Consider the following 18,723-nt stretch of genomic DNA (forward strand, 5'->3'; position numbering starts at 1 on the left):
GCCCCCAACACAAGGTGCACCTGTGACCATGCTGTTTATTCAGCATCTTGATATGCCACACCTGTCAGGCAGGTGGATGGATTATCTTGGCAAAGGAGAAATACTTATATCAAATTTCAGTTCATGAAACATGGGACCAACACTTTACATGTTGCATTTATATTTTTGTTCAAGGTGTGTGTTCAAGGCACAAGGAAATGTTTCTTAGACTTACAGATGGCAGAAAAAGTATAAAATCGAGCACACAGCTATGCAATCTCCATAGACAAACATTGGCATCAGAATGGCCCGTACTGAAAAGCGCAGTGACTTTCAACGTGGCACCGTCATAGGATGCCACCTTTCCAACAAATGGTTCGGGCTAGGCCCCTTAGTTCCTGTGAAGGGAAATCTTAATGCTACAGCATACAATGACATTGTAGACATTTAGGTGTCCACATACTTTTGGTCATGTAGTTTAAAAAAGTGACTTCATTTATTTTTTGCAACCTGCGAGTGTCAGTGTGTGGTGCATGCACACCACTATGTCCTCTATCATATTGGTAAGTGTAGACACTTTTCGACTTTAGTCACTGTTCTTAAGAGGAACTAAGGCTCTATTTGACAGTAATGGTCTGGATTTACACATATTGCACTCGCTACTAGTCATTACTCATTAGGTGACACCATTGGCATACCTTCATACAGACCCAAAATACCACTAATTTACCATGCCTGCTTAAAAAAAAAAAAATTATACCAACTTTTTCATATATATATATATATATCTAAATAGGGTGGTGGGTGAAAAAAACATGGTATATTAAAAGCCACATGAAAACCTAGTCACAGACCCTGTAACCAAAATACAGGTACCGGGTCTGTGAATGGTTCCCTGCTTTTTTGTAGGAAAATTAACACTTCTGTTTAATTCCTCCCTAATTTGAAATGCAAACAGACCATGGGTTAAATTCCCAATCTGGCCCTCATATCATCATGGCCACCTAAACACACCCATCTTCCAATTGGCTCATTAATCCCCCTGTAACTATTCCCCAGGTTGTTGCTGTAAATGAGAATATGTTCAGTCAATTTATCTGGTAAAATAAATGAAAACACCCTCCCACCTCTCCTGATTTGCCAGTTACCCACTGATATGTATACCAACGGTATGGCTGCAAGAAAGTGGTACATAAGGGTCTGTTTGAAAGTTTTTAAAATATATATTACAGGAAATATAGCACATCTTCTGTCTGAAATGGTTATGAGTAACACTAGCATACCCATGTAATACAAAGGCATCTGGAATGGTTGAGTAACACTAGCATACCCATGTAATACAAAGGCATCTGGAATGGTTATGAGTAACACTAGCATACCCATGTAATACAAAGGCATCTGGAATACTAGCATACCCATGTAATACAAAGGCATCTGGAATGGTTATGAGTAACACTAGCATACCCATGTAATACAAAGGCATCTGGAATGGTTCAAATGAAACCTAATTTCCTGTACTGTGCCTTGGCATTGTGTGGGTAACATTGTCATGTCAATGAGTCTTGTTTAGCAGAGGAAAAATACTTACCAAACTGTTGTGTGAACATTGTCATGTCAATGACAGTCTTGTTTAGCAGAGGAAAAATACTTACCAAACTGTTGTGTGAACAAAAACTAAGCAACACCTATTTAAACACAGGTGGAAAAAAACAAACACACTTTAACCTATGAGAAGTTGCTTGTGTGAGACTAGTAGTGTTAGGGTGTAGAAAATAGGGGTGCGATTATTTTCTTGTTAACTCTTCTGTCAGATCGATGATATCACTTTCTTGGGAAATGAACATAATGCATTGTGATATTTAATTCGGCGGTCAGTCTCGTCTTGGTCCTACACGTTCTCTAACGTTGTTCGTTAGTTGTTTAGCTAACGTTAGCGCAACAGCTACGCACCACCGCAAGAGCACAAAGAAAATGTAGGCGAACAAACTTTTAGCCTAGAGTTTTGAAACTGCATTTGATGTAACACTTGCAACATGCGATCCTGAATCGATTCTTTAAAATGCATTTCATGTAATTTTGCGAAAAGTTAGCTAACGAGTAGTGAGTCTTATCTATGTCGGAGCTTAGCTAGTATAAGGTTACAGTTGCTGATTTTGCAAAACAGACACTACATAAACATTACAATATTATCCAGCACGTGTGAAACCATTAAGATCAGAGAAGAAAAAGTACAAACTAGCAAGTGATACGTAGCGTGGCATAATTTGCTAGTATATTGATGTCGTTAGCTAGCTATCTGACAATTAGCTCAATGTAGCTAACGTTAGCTGCTAGCTTACTTACCAATTTTTAGCCATGCGTATCCCTGTCGTTTTTATGCGAATCGATTCGTTAAAACAATCGTAAGATGAGTATACACAGCTACAAAACATGGCTGGTGTGAACTATTATCCCGTCGCAGCTTTTAGTCCTTAGCTAGCTAACCTTAATACAGAAAGCGAAATTAACTTACTTCACTGAGAAATCCATCCACCTGTCGTGTTTATCCGTACCTTTCACCAGGGACCTAATAATTTTCTTCAACCAAACCTCAGTCAATCGATCTGCGGTGTGGGAACGGGTAACGTTATATCAGTCCGGCAGATGCGAACCTGTTGCGAACACACTAGTAGCCAGGTTGCTCGTTGACAAGAATTGTCTTTTGGTGCTGGGAGTCTCCCAGCACAATGTCAAATGTCAAGACAATTATTGGTTGAATCGCAGCTATTCTGAGACATGAGCTTTCAATAGATACATGAAACTGGCTAAACAAGTTGAGTTGATAGCAATCTCTTAACTAGTTGACTTACTTTTCTCTCTCCTCACACCCTTGCCACCTGGCTCACTCCAACTTGGTAGTAGAGGTGAGGGATTTGTTTTGATACTCTGGCTGGCTGCCTGCTAGCTACAAGTTGGTAGGTACAGTATGGTGTCCACCATGTGGACAGTTTTCATTACTACACTGACATGGTCTGCGACAGGTGAGATGTAAATGCATCTCCTTCGATATATGGGTAGGTTCTGATTAGGGACATTCTTTCAACTCCCGATACATTTTTCAAAAATTAACCCATTCTTCCTAGTTACCTAGTACAATGGCGCATCAATACCATCTCATTGTTGCTGCAATACCAAAGATATCCAGACAATTAGTTTGCTTGAGCATAACCCTTTATTCATTCCAATGTCAGGCCAGTTAATGTAAGCCTATTTCATGTTTACTCATGTTTGCACCCAAATAATCAAAAGGTAAATAAAATAACCTTCAAACAAAACTTACATAGTGTCTTTAAATCCCACCTTTTCACTCCTCATATAGCAAGCAATCAAAACTATGCAAATCTCTAGCTTCACACAAAAACTATATTTGCAATACTGAATTGAAACCAGGGGGTAAAAAGACAATGTTACAAATTGGACCGCACACTAGTAAAATGAGGAAAAGGACAGCAAAATGCCTGTGGTAAAAGGGAAAAACTGAACAAAGAGTAGAAAATTAATATGTATGGTCTAATAAATCAAACAAGGTCTACAGTGCATTTCTCAGCCACCACACACACACACAACAGGTTTTCAAGCCTCTTTAATACAAGCTACACTGTATTCCTTGCATTCCCTCCAGACTGTTAAGAGAATCAGACTCATGCATAGAGGTTCTGCTATGTTCAGGCCATCTCAGCATGAAGCTCAAATATAACAACTTTCATTGGAAGGGATTTTGTTAGTTTAGTATAAAAATAAAGTGGCACACTAATTATACTCCCAACCAATGTTTCAGCAATGCTGGTTACTATACCCATTAAAATGTTTGGAAACAGTGTGCACCTATTTTTTTAGTTTACGCTCAAGTCTGCACCTCTAAAAGTGTTTACTAGTTAGTTAAGTAGACATTTGTTTGAAGACCAAATTCATGGCTGACAGTGTTCATTGGCTGACTGCTACCCCAAATATAAAATGCATCCCTTAAACTTATTCCATTTTAATCATCCTTAAGTAGATCCTACTATGGTAAACTGATCCGTCTAATCCCAAAGTATGTCTGACAAAATCTTTGTTGTGGAACAAATCTTTGCACGCTCGCACTATTGTAGAATGCATAATAAAACAATTGCATGATGTTCCAGTGAAGAAATAGTGAGTGGGACTGTGGTGGAGGTATTACCTCCTTTGGCTACATACTAAAAAAAAAATCTCCATTGCTTATAATTCTAAAATAAAGCTGCATGGAAAAATGACAAGTGATAGCAGGAGATGGATCAAATAAAAAGTGTGAGGGTAAAGGGAGAAGTCTCAACTTCAGTGTAGTCTACTTTGTGTGAACCATGGAGGTGCTGAATAGAAGCTTCTGTTTCTTCTTCTTTTTCCCTCTCTTTTCCTCTGAAAGACAGTGAGGAATGAGATGAGTATGCAGTCTAATGCCATAAATAAGTAATCACTCACAAGCAAAGACACAGTGAAAGACTGACCAGGGATGACCAACGGCTGGGTTGGAGCAGCTGGACCTTGGTGCTGCAGGAGTGCCTCCTCGAAGGCCTGGCTGAAAGAGTTCTGGAAGCTGGGAACTGGGACCCGGTTACTCTCTCCATCACTCTCTCCATCACTATCTGCCACTGGAGGAGCCAGCAGCATGTATGAGGGAGCAGCACAGAAAAAGAGGAGTCAAACATGGTCCAACACTGCCCATTGACACTTCGCTGTCCAATATAGGTTTCAGCTGACAATACTTGTCTGGCCAACTGATTTGAGCAAGCACTAACAGACACAGGAGAAATGGAAGGCTTTAGATGTGTAGTTGTCACCTTTCTTTGAGGTGGTCCATGGCCCAGCATCTACCCTGGCTTTCCCATCTCTCAGCATCTTTTCAGGGGAGAATAAGGGATGATGAACGAGAAAGTCAGAAAGTTATACAAATGGTCTATTACTGGTATTCATTGTCAATATCCAAAGGCCATGATACATCCTGACATCCAAGGTAATCAATCCATAATGAAAATAATACATTTAGGAATGAGTAAATGAATGAGAAGGGCCAACAGACCTGAGCAAACGACATGCAGTTAGAGTCATCCTCCACACTGCCCACGCTGGGCACAGGGCTGTGTCCACTCAGACTGGGGAACATCAGCCCATCTGCAACAACAGGAAAATGGTGTTTTCAGTTCACAAGGCTCAGACATCCAAGGCACTGTTTGAAATGTGCTATATTTTGTCCAAAATATGAATTCCATGTCACAAAATCTCAAGTTGCTAAGACGGGACAGTTGAAAGAGCTGGTCTCACCAGAGACTGGGCTGCTGCTGAGGAATGAGGGAGGGGCTAACAGAAATTCGGGGTACACAGGTGGACTGCCATTGTGAAGTGGTGATCCAAATGCCGGGAACTGCTGAAAATTCTCCAGCCCAATATGCACCTCTGGATCTGAGAGAGAAGACCGTACATTTAAGATACCCCATCTGACTACAGGTTTTTTGTTACACATTTTACATTGAGAAACAACCTAAAGTAAAATGTACTCACATTTCCCCTGCTTCTTGTTCTCCTCCATCTCAATACGCCTCTCCCTACGCTTCTCATCCCTTGCTTTCTTTTGTCTAAGACGCTTTCTTTTCTCCAAGTCATCTGAGTCACATAAGAGTAACAGAGAAAGTAGACCTGGATATGAGGAGTAGTACTGTAACAACCCATGAATAGACTGTGTGTGTTAGGATATCTAACCTGCAAAGCTGTCCAGGGTCTCTTTGGACAGGGTGGGGGGGTGCAGGGCCAGCTCACAGATGCTGAACTCACAGGTGAGCGGCAGGTGAGCCAGGTAGCGGTGTCGACGGCGAATCTCCTTTAGCCAAGAGAATGAAAACAATGAAATGAGCCAGAAGAAAAAAAGTATTGGTGCATTTCATGAATAAACATACTTAAGTAGTATGTTACAGATCTAATCACTTACCTCTGTGATAGTCTGCCCCTCAATCTCCACCACAGTGGCAGTGATGGTGTGAGGGCTGGCCTCCAGGCTGCCGTACTCACGCAGCAGACAGCGCACGTTCACTGGGTGCAAAAACATCTGCTGGCAGTCCTCCGCTGAAGGGAGAATGAAAGGAGTAAGTACAGAGACTGGACTTTTGATGACAATATAGATGACAAGGTAGGCATTGAGTGGAGAGACTGATGAAGACATTTTGCTAAAGGGCATCCTACCTTGGTAGAAGTAATAGGAGGGACCATGCTCTGAGGTTTGGGGGCACATTGTTTCAGCCTGGCTGGGAGGGTTCTCCTCAGCAGGCTGGGGCTCTGGAGCTGCATCCCCAGAGGCCTCAGTGGACTCCTCCAGCACTCTCTCCAGGAGCCCTTCCAGGAGCTCTGGTTCCTCACCAGGCGCATCCCCTGGGTCCTCCTCTGGAACCTCTGCTACCTCATCATCAAATGCAGAGGAGTATTGCAGCACCGGCTGTCAAGAGTAAAACACAGATAATCTCTCAGACCCAATAACACAGGTGAATTTGGAGAGTAATGTTACATAAAGGAGTTTTAAATGGCAACACTTACCTTGGTAATGCTGAAGATTGTCACTACTTCCTCCTCAGGGGAGGGGGGGCCTGCCAGAGTGAGACTTGACAGTTCTAAGTTGTCCTTAGTACATGCCTTCTGGTGCTTCAGCAGAGCCTCTTCTCGCTCCTGGACCACAACAGAGGAAAGAGGGGGTTTGTTCATGCTACCTCGGCCTATATGACTTGAACCAAGTTTGGGTAACAATGCAGCAGACACTACCTGTGTTTTAAATTACAAGCTATTCGTTTGTCAGTGTTACCTGGAGACTGCACAGGGCGCTCTGGATGAAGCAGGCTGTGGCATCCTCCTCCAGGGTGAGCTGAGCCTGCAAAACAAACTTCTCCTCAGCCACCAGGCCCAGTAACTGCTCTTGAGAGGCAAGCAGCAGCTTGGAGTACGGGCTCAGGTGCACATCTACAACAGGGGTACAACAACTCACATATAGCATACCACAGACACAGTTATATGGTAAACATTTGGTCATCATCCAACCTTGCCTACTTTGCACTAACACCTGTCTTTTCTTACTAGCACGGACTTTGCTGATGGCTACCTTAATGAGGAAAAATGTACTCACTATGACTGATGTGGTTGTCTCACCTAACTACTTTAAGATGGATGCACTAACTAGAAGTCACTGGATATTCAGACCATCTGCTAAAAATTAAAATCTCACCTCCAAAGCAAATAGGCTCCTCCACCTTCACCCACTGGGAGGTGGGCATGGCCACCAGAGCCCCCTTCTCCCTTCGCATTAGGCGCATGGTGATGAGGTCACCAACTGCATACTGCCTGGTCTCCATCGCAACCACACTGCAGTGAGATACGAGGGGATAGAGCATTTTACTAACCATTTTCAACCACAATATTTTATTTCCCTAAGGTAGCAATACAGAATTTTCTAATAAGGCTGTTTAACATCACTCTCTCTCTAACCTTTTGAGGTCGTCAGAGTGTACAGACTCATAACAGATGGGGCACTTGGACCAGTTCTTGTCACTGAGAGACAGGTAGTGCAGCATGCATGGCCAGCAGAAGATGTGGCCACAGCGGGTGATATGGGCCGCTACAGGGGGGTAGAGGCAGATGGGGCAGGAGGGAACCTCATGACTGTAGATGCGCTGGAGGGAAATAATATTTACATTAAAAGTTAATTTGATGTGGCGATTTCAAGCCAAAATGTCTGGTGTACGGAACTTACCACTTGCTGCACACAGTCCCAGTTCACAAGAGTGTCTGGGTCAGTGAAGTGAGCCTTGTAGTCCTGGTCATCAGTCACCACAAACTGGCAACTAAGGCACAAAAAAAACACCAATTAGTTAATAAATAGCAACCTAACAACTCATACTGTACAAATTAGACTGAATTGATCAGGAGCTCACTTGGCCTGGAGGAAAAGCTCCTTGTTGAAGGGCTTATGCTTGTGGCCCCACTTGTTGTGGCGGCCCCAGCAGGAGTGTTTCTCTCCTCCTAGACCACCATGGCCCCCACGAGGCTCAAACGTGAAGTTGAGCAAGTGGTTCAAACTGATCTTTTTGGGTCCAGCAAACTGAGCAGGGCTGAACTCGGCCCGGCGGCACTCTGCTACCTGGGGGAAGGGAGAAGAAAATTAGAGCCCAACTTTTCTGATTGACAGGTAGGAATAATACAATTCCAGTTAGATGTCCTACTGTATGTGGGTTGATGCTGCCTTGTTTCTACCGTTCAGTGACTCATAATTCTACCATTAATTTGTCAATAAGTGCAATTATACTGATATTAATTCAATGTGGAAAGATACAAATATAGGACCTAACTAAGCGCTCTTTTTAATAGACTATCCAAAAAAGGATAAATAACTGTCAAGTCTTGTGAAGGCTCACCTCTTCACGTCTTCCTCCACCTGTAATGCCATACTGCCGGGCTTCACCTCTCTGGGTGGGCCTCTTGTCAAAATTCTTGCTTTTCTGTGAATTGGTGCGACGAGGGCCAGGGAAACTGTCACTCTTGGGAAGGGAGGGCTCTCGCTGCGGCTGTAGCGCTTAGAGCTTCCATTATTCTTACCATCTGGGGAGAATGAAAGGGGAAAATGGCTTTTTTTGGTCCTCCAATAATCGGTATCGAAAAATAATCGGTTGATCTCTAATACTGATAACTCATGCTTGGGTGCCAAATGTGTAGGTGTCCCCATAATATTTGTAACCATAATCATTATTTTAGTGATCCATGGCCTCCTAAATACAACACCCCCGATCCTGCTGATTTGAGCTGCTGAACAGTCTTCATGCCAGTGGACCCTAAAGTTAATTTCCCACCGGACTGCATTATTTGCATTGCTTTATCTGCCTTTCCCTGAGGCACTCTGATGTAAAGTACAAAACAAATCAATCTAAGGAAGGGGTGAAGATTATGAAGATCTTGCTGATATTATTACTGTTGTATGAAATACCTACAGTGCCTTCAGAAAGTATTCATACCCCTTGACTTAAAACACATTTTGTTATGTTACAGCCTGAATTAAAAATGTATTAAATAGATGTTCTCACCCATCTACACATAATACCCCATAACGACAAATTGAAAACATTCTAAGAAATGTATGTAAATGTATTAAATGAAATACATAAATATTTAATTTGCATAAGTATTCACACCACTGAGTCAATACATGTTAGAATCACCTTAGGCAGCGATTACAGCTGTGAGTCTTTCTGGATAAGTCGTAGAGCTTTGCACACCTGGATTGTACATTATTTGCCCTTTATTCTTTTCAATATTCTTCAAGCTTTATCAAATTGGTTGTTGTTCATTGCAAGACAAACATTTAAGTCTTGCCAAAGATTTATGCAGATTTAAGTCAAAAACTGTAACTCTGCCACTCAGGAACTTTCAGTCTTCTTGGTAAGCAACTCCAGTGTAGATGTGGCCTCGTTTTTAAGGTTATTGTCCTGTCAAAAGGTGAATTTGTCTCCCAGTGTCTGGTGTAAAACAGACTGAACAAGTTTTTCCTCTAAGATTTAGCCTGTGCTTGGCTCCATTCTGTTTCTTTTTTATCCTCCCCAGTCCTTAATGATTACAAGCATACCCATAACATGATCCAGCCACAACTATGGTTGAACATATGGAGAGTGGTACTTAGTAAATGTGTTGCATTTGCCCCAAACATAACACTTTGTATTCAGGACAAAAAGTTAATTGCTTTGCCAATAATTCTTTTGCATTATTGGTTAGGAGCTTTACATTTTTTTGTAAAGCTACTAACCATAATTCCACTGATATTATGGGGTATTGTGTGTAGGCCAGTGACCAAAAAAATCTAAATTTAACCCATTTAAAATTCATGTAACCCAAAATGTGGAAAAAGGCAAGGGGTGAAAACTTTCTGAAGGCAATGGATCTAAAAGACAACAATACTGAAAGGCCTATTGGTGAAAAGGAAACAAAATCCTGACAGCAATCTCATTTTCAAAAAAATCATAGACAAAGTGAACATTGAGCAAACTGTGCAAGCTGATATTGAGAACCCACATGACTCGCACTGGGTGGGCTGCATGGACTTAAGCACAAGCCAGAGCAAGTCAACTCATAATTGCTTACATTTAAAGTGATAGATCACTCTAAAATCAAAGTTGTCAGGAGTTGTTGGACATGTTGTGTAGCTCCTGTTAAAAACATATGCCTCAATCCCAAATGAATGGCAAAGGGAGACAATCTACAATGCTAAAACTAGATGGCGTTCTCCACTGTCTAGGGCCTTCATAACTCCCTTTTACTCAATGCATAGACACTAACTACATTAGCACCTAATGACAATAGTATCTGGTGGCCCGGGGTTTTTGTTAAGAGCCCCGAAGCTTGTTCCGAAAGTTAAAACGCATCACTTGCGGTACGGTTATGGAAACATAAGTAACTTATCTTTCAAATCAGCAAAAAGGTTAAAATTACTACACACCTTTATAGGGTTAGGAGTCCCACTCGGCCATATTTTGATGATACTTTACGGAAAACAGACAGAAGACAGAGACATATCTGTGCCAATTAGCCATCTGCATGTCCGAACACCTGTGTGTAAACTGAAGATTGACCCTACAAACGTGTTGTGACAAAGAAAATACTGTTGGCTGCAACTGTTATAAAACAGTGTACATTGTGTATATTTCACATTTCACAATTATTTTGATGTGATATGAAAGTAGAGGGCTTTAGGTTTCTAGAACCTTAACGCAATTGAGAATCAATTCACATGTCAATAGAGTATTTAGCTGTTTTGGCTACAAGAACAATTCACCTCTAAACAGAACATGTAAGGTCCTTGGACTATAAGTTGTAATGTAAGCTACTTTAGTCCATTATTGGGCAAGCTCACTTTTAACTCCACCAGCCTCTGGTGTTAAGTAAGCACTCAGTGTATGCATGAAACAGACCCTTTGAATAACTAGATTCTCAACTGAACAATAGTTAACCTGTGGTTAGATATCAGCATTATTTATTGAATATACAGTACCAGACAAAAGTTTAGACACACCTACTCTTTCAAGGGTTTCTTTATTTTTACTTTTTTCTACATTGTAGAATAATAGCGAAGACATCAAAACTATGAAATAACACATATGGAATCATGTAGTAACCAAATAGTGTTAACCAAATCAAAATATATTTTAGATTTGAGATTCTAAGTAGCCACCCTTTGCCTTGATGACAAATTTGCACACACTTGCCATTCTCTCAACCAGCTTCAAGAGTTGGTCACCTGGAATGCTTTTCCTACAGTCGAAGTAGTTCCCACATATGCTAAGCACTTGTTGACTTCACGCATTCTCCTCTGAGCAGTTCATTTTTTAATTGAACCTTAATTTATGACGTTGAGATGCGTCTGTTACTTGAACTCTGAGAAGCATTTATTTGGGCTGCAATCCGAGGTGCAGTTAATTGCCGATTACTGAGGCTGGTAACTCGAATGAACTTATCCTTTCCTTTCCTGTGGTGGTCCTCATGAGAGCCAGTTTCATTGTAGCGTTTGATGGTTTTTGCAACTGCACTTGAAGAAACTTTCAAAGTCCTTGAAATTTTCAGGATGACTTAAATAATGGACTGTGGTTTCTCTTTGCTTATTTGAGCTGCTCTTGCTATAATATGGACTTGGTCTTTTACCAAATAGGGCCATCTTCTGTATACCAACCCTACCTTGTCACAACACAACGGATTGGCTCAAACGCATTAAGGAAAGAAATTCCACAAATTAACTTTGAACATGGCACACCTGTTAATTGAAATGCATTCCAGGTGACTACCTCAAAGCTGGTTGAGAGAATGCCGAGCACGTGCAAAGCTGTCAAAGGCAAAGGGTGGCTACAATTGAAATACGCTTTTTGCAGACTTCTTTGCGACTCGGGCTCCCAAGTGGCACAACGGTCTAAGGCACTGCATCACAGTGCTAGAGGCATCACCATAGAGCCCGGTTAAATCCCGGTCGTGATCGGGAATCCCATAGGGCAGGCCACAATTTGCCCAGCGTCGTCCTGGTTTGGGTTTCTTTTGTTGGCAGTCATTGTAAATAAGAATTTATTCTTAACTGACTTGCCTAGTTAAATAAAAGTTAAATAAAAAGTACTGACACCTTCAACGGGTGTTGAGCGTTCGTAAATACCGCAGTTATTCTGAACTTTTGCAGACTCAGACGAGACTGTTCTGAAATCGGATAGCCAGAGCGAACGCACCCGTTCTGTCAAGGCACGTCATCTCCCATATCAAGTAAACAAACCATGCACTACAGCATGGGAACCTTAGCTAACTATTAGCTTTAGCTAACTAATTATTAACTATTAGCATAGCAGGTAGGAAAACTAACGTGAAAGACTGAAACTGTGTTCGAATACTCAAACTAACTATTTAGCAAGCTAAGAGAACGTTGGCTGGGTAGTTAAACCAGTCAGGAAAGATTAACTAGGATTTGGTTAGAATTCTTAATTAATGTTCACCTGTTTTCGGTTTAGATTCGCCGGCTGTTGGGCCTGTAGAACTCGAACGGGGCGGAACCTTGTTGCTGTTGGCATTGCTGTTTGGATTCTTCTCCATAGTTGTCTCTTTTCGGTGAGAGGTATTTAGGCCGAGCTCCAGGGAGAGAGCGCCCGTGCGCTCCAGCATTAAATGGGGCAAAGGGAGAGGAGACCGGGTTGTTGCGACTGCGGGTCAGGCCCTGATTCATTTCTGTCAAACACAGAAACTCCATCACGGCGACATATTGACAACAAAACAAACAATAGAAAAATAGAGACACAATTTGGGCGTCTCAGTAATGGAGGCGGTGTAGAAAGAGAAAACGACGGCTCACACAGCGGGGCCAAGACCCCGCAAAGTTCTGCTTTTTAGCGTTCTGGGAAACACTTGGCCCCAACAAGGCGTCGACCGTTCTCCAAGGTCTGTCCAAACGGACACTTGTGCAGTTTTCCACCAAAAATATGATCGCATGGACGATCTCCTAATAATGGCAACAGGAACCACAAAGACCCAGATGAGATCGGCGTGGTTGTTATTTTGTACGGGGAGGGATTATGGGAAATGTAGTACCAACCCAACATATTTGAACTCATCGATAGCTAATGTTAATTATTAACATAGCAGGTAGGAAAACTAACGTGAAAGACTGAAACTGTGTTCGAATACTCAAACTAACCGTACTATTTGTGACGTGAATTTAGTATATAGTGTGCTTATGGTCATAGTATGGATATAGTTAGTATGCCAAAAGTTCCCGGATATCGTACTAAATACGCCAAAATATGAAGTATACACACAGATGACACTATTTCCGTAAGGTAATACGTAGTGCAAATATTCAGGAAATGTGCGTTTTCAGATCTGAAGAAAATGGTAGAAAACATGCAGCGGAGCGAATACAAATTCATTGCTTTAACTACAAATGTTTCAAAATAAGTTACCTAGCACGTTATGTTGGCTGATAATTTGTTAGCTACGCTGCCCTTACGAACCACATAACATCATTTCAGCAGTATGTACTGGAATGTTAGCTAGCTGCTTATACATCAAACTTGACAGTATGTTAACTATAGGCGAACTAATTAATTACCCAACGTTTATTGACTTGACTTGATCCCCTTCATTTTTTACCTTAGCTAAATGGTATAGCCGTGTGCGTTCTCAATTGACATTCGGGTTATCTACTGTTATTTCAGAGCGCACGAGTCTGAGTACCAGCACAGAATAATGCGTTTACTCGTGCTCAACACCCGTCGAATATGACGGCCAAAAAGCGTAATTAAATTGTTGCCAGCTGTTAGTCACCAACATTCTTGATAACATAAACACTGTCTAACCAGCTCTGCTAGGGTGAGTAAAAATGGTCAGAGTTGTCCCATGTTTGTATGAAAGTAGCAAGCCAACGTTAGCTTGGGTGCTTAAGATCTCAGAGCGAGTGACTTCCCCGATTGAAATATTATTAGCACGCAACCTGCTAACGAGCTATCTATTTCACATCGGTTACATAAGGACATAATGCTCAAATCAACCATACTTCTCCGCCTGTGCTTCGTGTGCGCTGGACAAGCTGGCAATGCTCTGAATTTACGACCGCACTCTGGCACCCCAGATTGAATTAAAAAAACACACCTGAAGTCGTAAAATGTCTAACTAGTAATAATGTTATGCTAACTAGCTAGCAAAAGGTTGCATAGCAACAGCATCAACTTCTGGTAGACAGGCGAAGAGCTAGTCTTCTCAACTGAAAGGATGCTTGTTTGTGTACAGTATACTGAATTGAACTTATAGTATGTAGTATATACAGTTGAAGTCTGAGGTTTACATACACTTAGGTTGGAGTCATTAAAACTCGTTTTTCAACCACTCCACACATTTCTTGTGAACAAACTATAGTTTTGGCAAGTCGGTTAGGACATCTACTTTGTGCATGACACAATTTTTCATATAATTGTTTACAGACATATTATTTCACTTACAATTCACTGTATCACAATTCCAGTGGGTCAGAAGTTTACATACACTAAGTTGACTGTGTCTTTAAACAGCTTAGAAAATTCCAGAAAATGATGCCATGGCTTTAGAGACTTCTGATTTACATCATTTGATTTACATAATTTGAGTCAATTGGAGGTGTACCTGTGGATGTATTTCAAGGCCTACCTTCAAACTCAGTGCCTCTTTGCTTGACATCATGGGAAAATCAAAAGAAATCAGCCAAGACCTGAGAAAACAAAATGTAGACCTCCACAAGTCTGGTTCATCCTTGGGAGCAATTTCCAAACGCCTGAAGGTACCATGTAGCCGTCATACCGCTCAGGAAGGAGATGCGTTCTGTCTCCTAGAGAAAAACGTACTTTGGTGCGAAAGGTGCAAATCAATCCCAGAACAACAGCAAAGGACATTGTGAAGCTGCTGGAGGAAACAGGTACAAAAGTATCTATATCCACAGTAAAATGAGTTCTGTATCAACAGAACCTTAAAGGCCGCTCAGCAAGGAAGAAGCGACTGCTTCAAAACCACCATAAAAAAGCCAGACTATGGTTTGCAACTGCACATGGGGGCAAATATAGTACTTTTTGGAGAAATGTCCTCTGGTCTGATGAAACAAAAATAGAACTGTTTGGCCATAATGACCTTTATTATGTTTGGAGGAAAAGGGGGAGGCTTGCAAGCCAAAGATCATCATCCCAACCGTGAAGCATGGGGGTGGCAGCATCATGTTGTGGGGGTGCTTTGCTGCAGGAGGGACTGGTGCAGTTCACAAAATAGATGGCGTCATGAGGGAAGAAAATTATGTGGATATATTGAAGAAACATCTCAAGACATCAGTCAGGAAGTTAAAGCTTGGTCACAAATGGGTCATCCAAATGGACAATGACCTCAAGCATACTTCCAAAGTTATGGCAAAATGGCTTAATGACAACAACGTCAAGGTTTTGGAGTGGCCATCACAAAGCCCTGACCTCATCCTATAGAAAATTTGTGGGCAGAACTGAAAAAGCGTGTGTGAGCAAGGAGGCCTACAAACCTGACTCAATTACACCATCTCTGTCAGGAGGAATGGGCCAAAATGCACCCAATTTATGTAAACTTCTGACCCACTGGGAAGGTGATGAAAGAAATAAAACAACATTTTTACTTGGATTAAATGTCAGGAATTGTGAAAAACTTAATTTAAATATTTTGCTAATGTGTATGTAAACTTCCGACTTCAACTGTACCTACCTGGATGATAATAGCAACATACTTTACCAGATCCTCTTCTCCTTCAGCCAGTGGAGGTCTTTAATTTAATCGCTTATCATTTCTGACAACTATATGAACAAGGTGAAATATATTTAAATTCATAGTGTCCGAATGCACTGCTCTATAAAAGCAATTTAGAACTAACTTGACGTTTTCTGTTGAAGATTCAAAGCCAGATTAACTCATTGCAGAATGTATCCGTAATCATGAATGAATAAGCATGTTTTATTTGACAAGAAGGCACCTAGTCCCCCATCAATCACGTCAAACACCTGAACCAACAATTACATTGTTTTAAATAAATCAAAATAGTAAACAATGCATGCATGTGCCTTTCATACATAATATATACACTTCTGAATTTAAGTCAACCTTCAATGTATTGATCAATGTCAAACATGGGACATCGAAGTGCACCACAGGAACTATTATTACTGTCCGAGAGCACACAGATTCTTCTGCTTTTCCATATGAGGAAATAGACCAGCAGAAATAACACAATGTCAATCAGCATATTGGGATTTTGGTGGGTGAGTTACAAATGGAAAAACTGAATGCGTAAGGTAAGTTTTATGTAAAATAATAGGTCACTCCAGCAGAATGAGAAACACATTTAACAGACTCAAAACAAGGAAGCCATGCCTTAACACAACCATATCAACACCGTTTCTTGTCAATTTAACAGGTCTATGTAGCTGCTGTCAATTGTGCACAGCACATTTACAACTGCATTCAGTCTGAACCCTAGAATAAGCAGGAAAGCATATCACAGGTGAAAAAAACGTAGCGAAAACAGTACACCACAACACTTAAATGTGCTACTGAGTCTAGATTAGAGGTCGACCGATTATGATTTTTCAATAATTGGAGGACCAAAAATAGCTGATACCGATTAATTGGCAGATTTGTATATATAAACTCAGCAAAAATAAATAATAAATAATCATCCCTTTTTCAGGACCCTGTCTTTCAAAGATAATTCATAAAAATCCAAATAACTTCACAGATCTTCATTGAAAAGGGTTTAAACACTGTTTCCTGTCACGCCCTGATCTGTTTCACCTGTTCCTGTGATTGTCTCCACCCCCTCCAGGTGTCGCTTATTTTCCCTGTGTTTCCTGTCTCTGTGCCAGTTCGTCTTGCATGTTAGTCAAGTCAACAAGTGTGGTTTTCCCGTACTCCTTTGCTATTCTCTTCGATAGTCTTCCCAGTTTTGACCCCTGCCTGACTCTGGGCTATTTTCCTGCCTGCCTAATCATCCTGCCTGCCGTGACCTTGATTCTGCCTGCCCTTCGGTACATTTTGGACTCTGAACTGGTTTGGACCTTTTGCCTGTAGACGACCATTCTCTTGCCTACCCTTTTTTGGATTAATAAACATTGTAAGACTCCAACCATCTGCCTCCTGTGTCTGCATCTGGGTCTCGCCTTGTGTCATGATAGTTTTCCATGCTTGTTCAATGAACCATAAACAATTAATGAACATGCACCTGTGGAACGGTCGTTAAGACAATAACAGATTACAGACTATAGGAAATTGAGTCCACAGTTATGAACATTTAGGACACTAAAGAGACCCTTCTACTGACTGAAAAACACCAAAAGAAAGATGCCCAGGGTCCCTGCTCATCTGCGTGAAAGTGCTTTAGGCATGCTGCAAGGAGGCATGAGGATTGCAGATGTGGCCAATAAATTGCAATGTCCGTACTGTGAGACGCCTAAGACAGCGCTACAGGGAGACAGGACGGACAGCTGATCGTCCTCGCAGTGTAAAAACACCTTCACAGGATCGGTACATCTGAACATCACACCTGCGGGACAGGTACAGAATAGCAACAACTGTCTGAGTTACACCAGGAACGCACAATCCCTCCATCAGTGCTCAGACTGTCCACAATAGGCTGAGAGGCTGGACTGAGGGCTTGTAGGCCTGTTGTAAGGCAGGTCCTCAACAGACATCACCGGCAACAACGTCGCCTATGGACACAAACCCACTGTAGCTGGACCAGACAGGACTGGCAAAAAGTGCTGTTCACTGACGAGTAACGGTTTTGTCCCACCAGGGGTGATGGTTGGATTTGCGTTTATCGTCAAAGGAATGAGCGTTACACCGAGGCCTGTACTCTGGAGCGGGATCGATTTGGAGGTGGAGGGTCCGTCATGGTCTGGGGCGGTGTGTCACCATCGGACTCAGCTTGTGGTCATTACAGGCAGTCTCAACGCTGTGCGTTACAGGGAAGACATCCTCCTCCCTCATGTAGTACCCTTCCTGCAGACTCATCCTGACATGACCCTCCAGCATGACAATGCTACCAGCCATACTGATCATTCTGTGTGTGATTTCCTGCAAGACAGGAATGTCAGTGTTCTGCCATGGCCAGCGAAGAGCCCGGATCTCAAACCCATTGAGCAAGTTTGGGACCTGTTGGATCAGAGGGTGAGGGCTAGGGCCATTCCACCCAGAAATGTCTGGGAACTTGCAGGTGCCTTGGTGGAAATGTGGAGTAACATCTCACAGCAAGAACTGGCAAATTTCCATTTTCATTTCCATTTCTGTTAAGTCACATGTCTGTGGAACTTGTTCAGTTTATGTCTCAGTTGTTGAATCTTATGTTCATACAAATATTTACACATGCTGAAAATAAACGCAGTTGACAGTGAAAGGACGTTTATTTTTTTGCTGAGTTTATATTTGTAATAATGACTATTTCAACAATACTGAATGAACAATGAACACTTTTATTTTAACTTAATATAATACATAAATATTATTTAGTCTCAAATAAATAATGAAACATGTTCAATTTGGTTTAAATAATGCAAATAAAATAATGCAAAAAAGAAAAGGTGCAATATGTGCCATGTAAAAAAGCTAACGTATCAAATCAAATGTATTTATATAGCCCTTCGTACATCAGCTGATATCTCAAAGTGCTGTACA

The 18,723-nt window shown here is 41.6% G+C and overlaps 2 protein-coding genes across 7 annotated transcripts in view; both read right to left on the reverse strand.

Moving 5' to 3' along the window:
• LOC135540013 (plectin-like) overlaps positions 1-2,917 on the reverse strand; it is a 35,518-nt gene extending 32,601 nt beyond the window's left edge. The window contains exons 1-2 of one of the 6 annotated variants that reach the window (XM_064966318.1): positions 2,829-2,908; positions 2,492-2,582 (exon numbers count right to left, since the gene is read on the reverse strand). The gene's annotated coding sequence lies outside the window, so the exon portion shown is untranslated. Of the gene's footprint in view, positions 1-1,631; positions 1,651-2,322; positions 2,435-2,491 lie in introns of those variants that run through there. The other 5 variants (XM_064966309.1, XM_064966325.1, XM_064966351.1 and 2 more) reach the window with 5 other exon arrangements.
• Positions 2,918-3,171: 254 nt separating this feature from the next.
• Positions 3,172-13,095, reverse strand: LOC135540046 (E3 ubiquitin-protein ligase RNF10-like). Its single transcript, XM_064966363.1, is given in 18 exon segments — positions 3,172-4,395; positions 4,485-4,628; positions 4,818-4,875; positions 5,057-5,148; positions 5,299-5,436; positions 5,536-5,637; positions 5,734-5,851; positions 5,960-6,093; positions 6,211-6,460; positions 6,559-6,687; positions 6,821-6,975; positions 7,238-7,374; positions 7,498-7,682; positions 7,763-7,853; positions 7,944-8,149; positions 8,424-8,569; positions 8,572-8,607; positions 12,519-13,095. Coding segments are annotated over 18 exon segments (2,358 nt in total). The 5' UTR covers positions 12,685-13,095; the 3' UTR covers positions 3,172-4,324.
• Positions 13,096-18,723: the final 5,628 nt, after the last annotated feature.

The sequence above is a fragment of the Oncorhynchus masou genome, chromosome 1, assembly GCF_036934945.1.
Source record: "Oncorhynchus masou masou isolate Uvic2021 chromosome 1, UVic_Omas_1.1, whole genome shotgun sequence".
Lineage (NCBI taxonomy): Eukaryota > Metazoa > Chordata > Actinopteri > Salmoniformes > Salmonidae > Oncorhynchus > Oncorhynchus masou.